The sequence below is a fragment of the Penaeus chinensis genome, chromosome 17 (genome assembly GCF_019202785.1).
Source record: "Penaeus chinensis breed Huanghai No. 1 chromosome 17, ASM1920278v2, whole genome shotgun sequence".
NCBI lineage: Eukaryota > Metazoa > Arthropoda > Malacostraca > Decapoda > Penaeidae > Penaeus > Penaeus chinensis.
The window spans coordinates 4,440,484-4,452,983 of NC_061835.1; the positions used below are offsets into that span (position 1 = coordinate 4,440,484).

Here is a 12,500-nt window from a genome sequence, read left to right on the forward strand (position 1 = left end):
TCTTGAATTTGTCTGTCCACATAATCACTTCCCAGTGCACATCTTCAGTGGGAAAGGCAAAGATGACATGCCCAAAATCTGTGTTTCAGGGAAATAGTAAGTTGTTATACATTTTTGTGGCATTAACTAATAAAATACAAGGCAATGCTTTTGTCTAGATATTCATAGTGTTTTCATTGAATATAGACCACTGTTCATGACAACATAGACCACTGTTCATTGATATTGTTACACTTATAATGTGTATTGAATATTATTAATTAATTTATTCATTCATGTATTGTCTTTAATTATAGTGTGATTCAAAAAGATATAAATAATGGCGGCCGAGGGATGAACATGGTGGTGGTAGACTCTCATCGCATGAAAGCAGTAAATGCCCGTCGCTTTGACACATATGCAATGGACTCTAGTGAGATGGAGCTCTTTCTGATGCGGGAAGTGCGAGATGGAGACATCCTCATCGGCTTGACATTTGATGAAGCTTCAAGAAATTTGGGAGCAATGGCAAAGAATTTGCTTGCTGACTTAGGTAATTGTTTTGTCATTTCTTTTTATTTATTTATTTATATTATATGTAATAAAATATATATATACTGGGTAAAGACTTTTTAAAATCTTGTTTTGGAAAATCATGGTTGCTTCCACTTTATTTGTAATACTCTCCACACCAAAAAATAGGACAAAATTTCAGTATATTTGAAGAAAAAAGAAAGAGCTGAAGGGATACCTTATAAATGTTGTCATAGGCCATACACTGCTGGTATTTGAATGCTTTGAGGTATATTTAATGCAGTTACCATCTATCAATCAAAGTCTGAGTTGCTTGTGCCACTGATAAGCATAAAAAAGAACTGCATGCTAAAATTAGTATTTGAATGGACCAGTGTTTTGATGTGAAATGAGAATTGCTATTTGGTCTAAAGTATCACTTCTAATTTTCCTTCAGGGAGCAGCCAGATCCAGAATCTGCAGTTTCGGGATCAGTGGTACACGGTAACACAGCGGGGCATAAACGGCTTTTCCCCTTATGAGACCCTGAAACCTTCCAAAGGGGGACTGTGGTCTCCTATTGATGAACACTTTTGTGTGCCACGGCAGTGTAAGTTTGGCTGTCATCATCTTTTTGTGTATCAGTATTGATTTAGGTTAAAGTTGTACAGCCAAAACACATTATTTATTGAATTGGAATTTTTTTTTAAGGGTAAAGGAATATTACATGATGTGAATATATCTCCAGCTCAGTGTGTGTTCTACATTTTGTTCTTTTGTTTCTTTTCATACACAAGTAAATAGGATGTGCCAGAATGTTCTTAGAACTGCAGGCAGAGAATTTCATTAGTTATTCATGCAGTTTGGATGTTTAAGTAACTTTTGATAAAGCTAGATTGTTAACTATTGTTCGATGCTTTTGCAGTGAAAGGTAGGAAAATTATGCCTGATCCCAATGTGATGCAGAATGATGCAAGGGCCAAATTCTGCAAGGAACACACATACATTGCAGAGTTCTGTTCAGGTATGTAGTGAAACAGGAATAATAAAGTAATTTTTGTGCTGGTATTCGTAAATTATGATTGTATACCCGTTTTCTGTTATCTAAGTCATTGCAGTGTAACTGCTTCCCACACTTGTTTATTCTCTGGAAATAACGAATCACAACACTTCAAGTCTGGTCCTTCCTCGTTTCCGAATGCTTATTATGGAATAGACAGTGACTGAATGAAACATGGTGGCAACGAATGTGTAATATAATCATCAAAGAAGATGCAGAGAGAACCATAAATACGACAAGAGGGAACACCATAACTGAGACAAGTTTTGGTGGAGGATCGTCTTTCTGCACACCAACGAGACAAAATGGAGACCAGCGAACTGTAAGCGCCATCCAACCTTGAGATGAATTATTAGAAGTTTATAATTTTTTCAACTTCCCTAACCCAATGAAGGTGAGGCTTACCCATCACAAGTTCTTGATAATGTTCTTCAGAAATTTAACAGTCACTTTGCCCCAAGAAAGGATACATTGATATCAATATAAATATAGAACATGCCAACAATTAGCAGACATGACCATTGATTCCTTCATCACAAAACTCTAGAATATGATGAAAGATTGTGTATATGGTGACAAGACAGAAGAACACCTGCGTGATCAACTGGTATTTAGATGCAGAGATGAAGCACTAAGAGATAAATGTTTCAAAGAAGAGACCCTGTCATTCAATGATGTGATGAAGATTTGTGTTGCACACCAAGCTACACAAAAGCATATGTCATTATTTCAAAAAGGAAACAGAGAAGCAGTATGCAGAGGGAGTGAAGCACCAAAGAAGATCATGAAGATAAAGAAGATTATCAGCTCCTCAGAAGGTGAGAAGAAGCTGAAAGAATGCAAGTTCTGCGACAAAACTCATCCATGGAAGAAACAACTCTGTCTAGCATATGGCAATACCAGAAGTAAGTGTGGAAATAAAAATCACTTTCTACAGGTATTTAAGTCAAAAGGGATGCACAAAGAATTTTCTGCTAAAAAGAAAATCCATAATGTTGCTGAAGAAAATGACACTAGTGAACCAGATGATGAGGAAAAGCAGTATATTATGCAGATAAAGCAAGGTACCAAAGATAATTTTGTATTAACTGAGTTCAAAGTAGGATCTAACAGTGTGCAATTCCAATTAGATTCTGGTGCTAGTGTAAATGTAATTCCAAGAAAGTTGTTACCTAAGAAAAATCTGATGAAGGCAGATGCTGTTTTGTGTATGTGGAATTCTACAAAGATTTATCCATTAGGAGAATGTTGAGTAGATATGAAGAATTGTAGTAATGGAAATAAATATTCTCTTAACTTTATAGTAGTAGAACAAGATTTCACACCAATTTTAAGTAAGAGAGCATGTGAGCAGATGGATCTCATCAAGGTGAATTATGAGAATATTAGTTTTAAAGATGATATGTAGTCAAAATATGATGATATATTTTCAGAAAGATTAGGAACTTTGCCTGGTGAAATTAATTTAAACCGTAGGTTCAAGACATGTTCCTGTTACTGTGAATTCATGTAGAATATCAGTTAGTATAAAACAGAAAGTAATTAAGGAATTAAAACAAATGGAGAAAGACAAAGTAATCACTAAAGAAGATGAACCTACTGATCTGCTAAATAGAAAGGTGACTAGCTGTAAGAAGAGTGGTGACATAAGACTCCCAAGCATTGACTATTGATGATGTTTTAAATTTTCAAAGTTTGATCTGAAAAATGGTTATTGGCATTGTGAACTAGACAAGGAGTCCAGTTATCTAACAACATTCCAGACTCCCATAGGCAGATATAAGTGGTTGAGATTACCATTTGGTCTCTATGTAAGCAGTTAGATTCTTCAGAAATGCCTGAACAATGCTTTGGAAGATCTGAATGGAGTAGTATGTGTTGCAGATGACATTTTAGATTATGGTATTGTTGATAATCCAGAAGGTGCAAATAATGATCATGATAAGGACAAGTGTAAATTGTTAAAGAAGTGTAGAGAAGTAGGGATAATTCTGAATAAGAGCAAAACTGTTTTGAGAAGTTCAGAAACAATTTTTTTATGATACATTGTTTCAAAGGATGGTATTAAAGCAGACCCTGATAAAGTGACATCAATTGTAAATATGGAGTCACCAACCAATGTTGCAGAAATTCAGAGGTTATCAGGAATGATTAATTATCTAGCTAGATTTTTGCCAAGATTGTTGGATACAATGGAACCCTTGCAAAGACTTACAAACAAAGATGTAAAATGGCATGGGGACCAGATCAAGTAAAAGCTTTTTCATAGATTAAGGAGTTGTTGACAAGTACACCAATATTGGCATATTAAGACCCAAACAAACCTTTATCAATTTAATGTGATGCAAGTTAGAAAGGACTTGGTGCAGTTTTATTGCAAGAAGGCAAACCATTATTTTATGTTATCCAAGCTCTAACTTTGACCGAGACAAGATATGCTCAAATAGAGAAAGAAATGTTAGCTATAGTTTTTATACTCAAAAAAATTCATCAGTTTACTTTTGGCAGGTTTACTAAAATCATGAGGGGCCATAAGCCCTTACAGGCTATAATGAAGAAACCCCTTGATTGAGCACCACAAAGATTGCAAGGAATGTTGTTGAGTGCATTTCAGTATGATATTGAAGTAGAGTATCAGCCAGGAAAAGATATGCATGTTGCAGATTACTTGTTCAGGAATTATTTGCCAGAAAATGGAAGAGGACAAGAATTTAAAAACATTAATATATCATCATTTGAACCCATATGGCCTACTAGATTGCAAAATATTCAAAGATCAATTTTAGGAGATGAAGTAATGAATTTACTAGAAGAGAGTTTTTTTTTTAATTTAGTTTTGATTCCATTTATTACAATGGATATTCTTGGTGTGACATACTGTCTGTTTCATTTTGCTTCTAAACTATCCCCTGTGTGCAAGGAATGGCCGGGGTTACCATCCACTGGCGGCGAGGGATTCGAACGCAGGTCAGCAAGATTGCTAGATGAGAACGCTACCGCTGCACCACACAGCACACAAGAGAGTTGTAGAAAGATGGCCCAATAGTAAAGAGAATGTTGGGTGCTAGTTATTACTATACTATAGTAGTAGAGTATTCTGTACGGAGTGGATTAATTTTCAAAGGAGTGAGAATTGTTATACCTAGAGAATTGAGACCTGAGGTGTTGAAGGACGTTTAAGACGTGCTAGATAATGTGTTTATTGGTCAGGAGAAAATGCTGAGATCAGGCAGTAGGTATCCCAGTGTGAACCTGTAACAAATATACTGATTCTCGATGTAAGGAAACTCTGATGACTCATGAGATAAGTGATAAGGTTGGAGTATATTTATTTGAACTCAAGAATTATAATTTTTTTGTAACAGTTGAGCATAACAATAATTTTTGGGAGGTTGATGAAAGAACATCAGCTAATTCAGTAATTAAAAAATAGAAAGCTCATTTTAAAAGGTATGGCAGAATCAGCAGTTAAAACAGCCAAAAAATTGATCAGAAAAGCCATGGATTGTGGTAAAGATCCTTATTAGCTATATTAGATCATGGAAATCCCCATCTGAGTATCTGAACCTTAGTCCAGCTCAATGCAGTTTGGGAAGAATAACCTATTATTACCTATGTCTCATAAACTTTTGAGCCCACAAGGAATTAATGTGGAAGTCCATAATAAAAAGAACTAAGAAGAAAACTTGAAAAGTGCTAAATATTATAACAAACTTGCAAAAGATCTCAAACCATTGCAAGAAGGAGACAGTGTACTTGTTGAGCCAACAGTATTAGGTGATAAGGTTTGAAAAAAAAGGTATTGTAAATAGAAAGACAGATGAAAGGTCTTATGAGGCTGAGTTAAATGGAGGATTATTGAGAAGAAATAGAGTGCATTAAAAGAAAACAAGCTTGTGTCAATGAACAAGATAGAAATATAGAAAGGAATGACACTAAGGTAAGCAATAACGCACAATGTGAAAGCCAGATAAGTGATAATGTAAGTGATCAAGTGGTCTGTCCTCGCCTTTGAATGCTTATTATGGAATAGAAAACAACTAAATGAAACAATTGTTATTGATGTGTACAGTTTATTTTCATTTCATTATTAGTTGCTGTTATTATTTTAATTATTGCTTTTAATTATTTTGTAATTATGTTATCTTTTTCTTGATTTTTATATTTATAAGGATAATTCCTCTCCTCATTATAACTGTTACTAATGTTTACTTGTTATAAGAATGTTGACTATGATAGGAGTAATGATAATTGATATTGAAAGTAGATTTGGTTCTTGCTCTTAATTTGATTCCAATAACCTTGTATAAAAAAAAGTATGAATGTGAATTAATATTTTCACTGAGCAAGATATACATTTGACTGGTTTTTATTATATTTTGGTTTTGATTATATTTTCATCCAAAATACATGTATTTTTGGCAAATATTTAATCGTAGCTGATCAAAGACATCTCATGCAATGTGAAAAATTATTCATTCTCATATATATCCGTTTCTACATTTGTTGCAATGAACACTGTTTATGCAAAAACTTTGTGAAATTTCCTCTTTCAGATCAAAATTGAAAGTTTTCATTAGTGAAAGTGATAGTATTACGAAGAGTAAAGACCTAATTGTTAACTTCTTCCAGTTGATCAGCGTAACACACCCCTCAGACCAGCAATACTAACTAATCGGCAGTTAGTTGGAAGTCCCATGTTCTCTACCCCAATTATGGTGATTGCTGGAGAGTCACTCTCCTCACTCACTCTCACCTTGGAGACCATCTTGAGTCAGCCAGGAATTCAGCCACGATACGTGGTGGTTATCTACAATCCAGAGCTTGTTAAAGATGTGCCAGAACTTTGCAAGCTGTTTGGTTTCAGTTACAAGGCTATCAGCGAAAAACATTACTTTAGTAAGTAGTGTTGAGTTAGATAGCAGATGCTTTTTATGGGCAATCAAATATTTAATTCTAATTTATATGTCACTTAAGTTTTAGAATGTCATATATGGCCATTAAGCTAAGACACAGGTAGTGAAGGAGAGCTCTATTAAGGACAAAATATTTTGCTTCAACAGAGATTTTAGAGCTGACCTATGAAACTGCTCATACCCTTTTCCCGGGATCATTGTATGTGACGGTTCTGGAAGAAGGTCTCTTGCTGTCACCAGACTTCCTTGCGTACTCAGCTACTGTCCTGCCTTTGCTACATGACCCAACCATTCTTGCTATTTCTGCCTGGAATGCTAATGGTAAGTTGATTAGCATTACAACCTTCTTTATGAGATCTATATTAGATGGTTAATTTTTACAGTGTATCTGATTGTTTCTTTAACATTACAGGGTTCCTGAATGTCTCAACCCGTCCAGATTTGGTTTACCGAACAGAAGATTTTCCAGGACAGGCGTTTACTATTCGGATGGCAACTTACTTTAAAGAAATGAAGCCAAACATGATACAGTGTTGCAGCAAGAGGTAATCACATTAAGAAATCAATCTAAGAGAGTGAATAAATATATATATATATATATATATATATATATATATATATATATATATACATATATATATATATATATATATATATATATATATATATATATATAAATATATATATGTATAAAAATATATATATATAAATATATATATATATATATAAATATATATACATATAAATATATATATATAAATATATATATATATATATATATATATATATATATATAAATATATATATATATATAAATATATATATATATAAATATATATATATATAAATATATATATATATATATATATATATATATAAATATATATATATATATATATATATATATATATATATATATATATATATATATATATATATTGCAAACATGATTTGTTCTTGAAGTTTATTTTATTGAGATAGTGTGTCTGTTGTATGTATGTATTAGAATTTAAAAAAAATTAAATTGGTATGGCTCACAGAGGTTGGGAAGGCTGGCTGGAGTTTGGACGCTGGGAGAGAGAAATTGTGGTACCAGACATCTCTCGGGTGTTGAGGAGACCTGTAGGACCTGATCTGGAACCTGTGACGCCACTTGTGCATGCTCTCTTCCATCGCCTCAGAGCTACAAATTTGTAAGTTTATGTTACAGGCATATCAGTCCCAAGCAAGAATATCACATGTGTAATATACTGTGCATCTGTGTGTGTGAATATGGGTGCCTGTCTGTGTCTCTGTGTTGGTTATTGATTTGTTCATCCACTGAATTATTCATTTATGTGTTTTATTTATTTATTATATATTAATTAATTCACACACACACACACACACACACACACACACACACACACACACACACACACACACACACACACACACACACACACACACACACACACACACACACACACACACACACAGAGAGAAAGAGACAGACAGACAGACAGAGAGATTCATGCATATATTTGTATGTATTTGTGTGTAAAATATATTTTGCACTCAGGGAAATCACTGCACAAATCAATGGAGCTGATTTGTTGAGTGCTGAGAGATATGAAAGCCATCTTGTTACCAAACTGAACTCCAGTGGCACACGCATGATACGAGCAAGCAAAGAGAGTGTGGTGAAGTGTGCAGAAACAGAATCTGTTGAAAGCCTCCACCTGAACTTAAAGAATTCAAAGTAAGTTATTGTTGAATCTTCTGCTCCTCCTTTTTCTTCTTTTCCCTTTCTTTTCCTTCTTCATTTGATTTGTTTATTCCCCCCTGTTCTCCTCCTCTTCCTACTATCTTCCTCCTCCTCCAGTTTCTCCTGCTCCTCCCCTTCCTCTATTTTCTCTGTCTCCTCCCCTTCTCATTTTTGACCTTGTCTTTTTACTTTTTCCTCCTCCTCCTCCTCCTCCTCCTCCTCCTCCTCCTCCTCCCCCTCCCTATTTTTCCTCTTCCCATTCCTGGTTCTCTTCTTTCCTCCTTCTCCTTCCCCCTTTCTTCCTCCTCCCTTTCATCACCATCCTCCCTTTCATCCTTATCCTCTCTTACACCCTCCTCCTCCCCCCTTTTCTCCTCTTCCTCCATTTCATGCTTCTCCTCCCATTCATCTTCTGGCTACTCCTAGAATACAAGGAATTTGTTTTCTGAAACAAGAATTGTGTTGTTATGATAAAAAGAATATATCAAATATTCTTTGTAAGTTTAGAATGGAAATGAATACCTTTTTTTTTCCAATAGAGCATTTTTTTCTCTTCATATCTAATAAATAATTAATGGTTTTCAGCTTGCTAACCATTCTGTTAAAGATATCAATCCTGTAAATTTGCCTCTGATGTGACTTATGATTGCAAATATTAGGCTTATTGAACAATTGCTTAAAATCCTAAAATACCTTTTATAAACTTTTTGACTAATAACAGTTTGTCTGAAAGAACATCTTTTCAATCTAGGCTCATTTTTTCAGGCCTGAAGTCATAGTTCTTGCTTACAAAGAACATGACGTGGCAGACTTCGATGGGATGAAGCTTTTGTGTCGTTGTTTTGGGCTCTTCTTTGAGGACCATTCACCACCTCGGGGACTTCACAGAGGATTGCTAAGGTATTTGTTATTTCTTTGGATTAAGGGACGTAAATAATCAGATGAAAATAAAGGAAATAAGAAACAAATGATGAAAATCTTACTTTAGATTATAAATATTTCATTTAAAAATGATATTGTTGAAGAAAAAAATGTTTTTGTATTAGACCATTTGAAATCAGCTGTTTTTATTGCCTTAATTTTTGTATTGAATGAAATTTTTAGATGCATATATTATACAGTTGTATAGTATAATTTGTATCCTAATTTTCTTTCTCCCTTGTTCCAGGTTTACCATGAAGGGAAATGAAGTGATTTTGCTGAGTAACAGAAGTCCTCTCTTTGTAATACCACCATTTAATGGAACAAAACTCATTCTGCCTTGAAACAGGCTTTCTCTGTTAGAATAGTGCTTATGTGAAAGACATTTTCCCCCTGAAAAAACAAATTTCCTTTTAGAAAATAGGGTTTTCTGTGAGTGTCATGGTTGTAGTGTTTCCTTTAGAAGTGGGTTTGTAGAAGTTGCTGGGTGTTAAAGTACATTTTTTTCAGCATGAGAAATATACATATAGATGAATTATGTTACTTTGCTCTACAACTTGAATATATTTCTCTCTGCCTCTGAGCGGGCATTCATCTTGTTACTGGTACCAAAATAGTTTCTTGCTAGTTTCTCTCTTCCCCAGTATTACTAGTTTTTTTGAAAGAATGTTTGTAGCTTTGGTTTGTAGGAGGACAAGTAATGTATGTATATAAAGAGAGTTAAATACCTGTAATGAAGGATCAGTTTTTGTTTTAAGTATAGACAATAAATCAGATATGAATGTTGACTGTTACATAGGGAGTTGCACAAGTTAATGCATATATTTGTAAAGGTGATAAAACATACAATATTTAGTAGTAATTATTCTATACACATCAGTATTTTTCAGATTATTTGAGGCATGAGGCAGTTACACCTCTGTGAAATTATGATTTTTTAAACTGGGGGACTTTTTATGCAAACTACAGAACATTACAGTCTCTTCAGACAAGAAATAACATTAATAACATTGATTCACCACAAAGAATAACAAAAAGGCTGTGTGGCTGTAAGTGGCAAGAAAATTAAAATGTAACCAACATTTATTTGCAATCAATGGGTTATCAGTATACTCCAAGATTAGATATATTTAACGTTTGATATCATACCAAAAGTAAAATGAGAAATGTAAAGGGAATCACATTCTTTCAACTCTACCATGTTTGTTGATATTGTCATTGACATTTGTACAGTACATGTTTGCAAGGCAATAACTGATAAAAATAAATTGTTGAGAAAGTGTAACTACTTTATTGTTCAAATGAAATAAATGTTTGTTTGAAAAAAATGGAATCACATGGAATACATAAACCTTTTGTTAACTCCCTAAATGCGTTAATTACTTTTCACCTTCACTCAGGGTAGAATTTACAGGGTGAAGTGAATGGTCAGTTACATGAATAACTTTGTCTTTAGCAGTAATATAAATTGGTCAATAAAATGATAGGTTAATTTAGACTGACACAAACTATTCATCCCTTGTAAGAATTTGCTTTCTTCAGAGATCATGTAGAAATTACTTTTCTCATCAATGCTTTAACAATTCTGATGGGTTGCCTTTTCTGTACCTAGATCTGAAAAAGGCCTTTGAATGCCACTTTTGTGAATGATCTCCATGAAATAATGAATCTCTTGGAGCTCTATTACCAGCTGTGATTAGAATGAAGTTTGTTATATTTAAATAAAATAAAGATGATCTGAAATTCCATTTTCTTCAACCATTTCACTGTCCTTGATATTTTTTGGGGTCAAGATGGTCTGTGAAAAAAAAGAAAACAAAAAGGGAAATACATATGTGAGGTGCCATGAGGTGGAGGAACAGTCACCAAAAGAACAAAGTTTAGCTGTGGTTCTAGCTTAATACGATTTTTTCTGATATCTGAAGTGTGTTAGGCAATATGAATTCTACTAAGATGGGAAAGTAAGTTTATACAAAAAATGAGGTAGTAAAGAACCATAGGCAAAAAGGAAAGATTGGTAACTAGAACAAAAATGGATGTGTATCAAAAATAGACTAATGATACATCCAAAATTACCAGAAGCTTAAAGAAAAGTGATAAAGAAGCATTGTGTGAATCAGTTATTCTGTATATATCAAAATAAAGATAAACAATGCAATTCTTTGAAAAGACAAAAAAGTGACAAATAATTTGCTGTCTTGTGGCCATCATCAAAATGGTAGGACAAGCTAAAGTACAAGATCTAATGCAAAGAACGAAACAGTTGAGGATCGTGGAAGAGGCAATGTCAAGACGAACAGGCGTGGTTGCTGGGTATGCCTGTGAAGTGACATCAGAGACAGGCCAACTAGGGGCTAAACTTACAAATAGGTTTGTTTTACTAGAACCCAGTCCACCAACCACACCTGTCTGAATATAACTTTAGAAAGGAAAAGTGTTCACAAAAGATTGCCATATAAAACCTAGCTGTAAGAAGCATTATAAACTTGAATAATGAGGATGCACGAGAAGAGCCCCTATTAAGGAAGAAGTAAAAGGGGCTGCAAAACAGCTGAGTGATATATCTATTAGAAGGTTAAGTATGTCAACAAAGATGATCAAGGTACCAAATGATGTGGGAATTGATTATCTACATGTATTTTTTGAGGATGGCTTATGGACAGAAGAGACTTTATGGAGAAGTGTTTGAAAGTACAAATGATACACCCAGATACCTGTGGTCAGATCCAGGATACAACATCCAGGAAAGGGGAGGCATGAACCATGCCGAAATATAGTATTTTAATGTAAATCAATGTAATAAACATTATATCTGATGTAATCAAGAGATCCAGGTTCTCGTAATTTAGTCAAGGAAAAAGGCACATTTGTATGCATACACATAAGTTCAGTCGACATGTTTATGCCAATTTTAGTGCAACTGTATTTACATTGTGGTTTAAATCATTATGAACGTGTAAAGAAAAGGACTGGTAGGCATATAATCGAAAGGAAGCAAATTCCAGAAAACGGGCAAATCAAGGGGATGTCCCCACAGAGTGCAAATAAGTATTGCCATTAGATATAACACTGTGATTTTATAAACATATGTAATGTGTGTTGTGATAACTTAGTTGTATAATTTTTATTTATAATACATTTTTCAAAAGCATTTCGACTTTACATATGCTTTAATAGAATAAAACAACATCAGCATTCATATCCCATGTTTTCTGTTTTAATTTTACTTCTTTGTTATAACATGCCTATGTTGCAGCATGAGGAAATATAAAATTGAAACCACATAAAATATACAATAGACATCTACAAATAATCACTGTTAATAATTGCCTGTAAAATCAGTCTAATGTGCAAATTGCTATAA

At 33.8% G+C, this 12,500-nt stretch overlaps 1 protein-coding gene across 1 annotated transcript in view; it reads left to right on the forward strand.

The window, feature by feature from the left end:
- LOC125034227 (protein O-linked-mannose beta-1,2-N-acetylglucosaminyltransferase 1-like) overlaps window positions 1–10,884 on the forward strand; it is an 11,577-nt gene extending 693 nt beyond the window's left edge. Inside the window, exons 2-12 of the mRNA XM_047625940.1 lie at window positions 1–96; window positions 297–532; window positions 950–1,102; window positions 1,418–1,516; window positions 6,185–6,451; window positions 6,616–6,789; window positions 6,881–7,013; window positions 7,509–7,661; window positions 8,030–8,209; window positions 8,981–9,115; window positions 9,384–10,884. The exon at window positions 1–96 is cut by the window's left edge and continues 61 nt beyond it. Coding sequence (XP_047481896.1) covers window positions 1–96; window positions 297–532; window positions 950–1,102; window positions 1,418–1,516; window positions 6,185–6,451; window positions 6,616–6,789; window positions 6,881–7,013; window positions 7,509–7,661; window positions 8,030–8,209; window positions 8,981–9,115; window positions 9,384–9,480 — 1,723 coding nt within the window. The 3' untranslated portion in view covers window positions 9,481–10,884. The remainder of the gene's footprint in view (window positions 97–296; window positions 533–949; window positions 1,103–1,417; window positions 1,517–6,184; window positions 6,452–6,615; window positions 6,790–6,880; window positions 7,014–7,508; window positions 7,662–8,029; window positions 8,210–8,980; window positions 9,116–9,383) is intronic.
- Window positions 10,885–12,500: the final 1,616 nt, after the last annotated feature.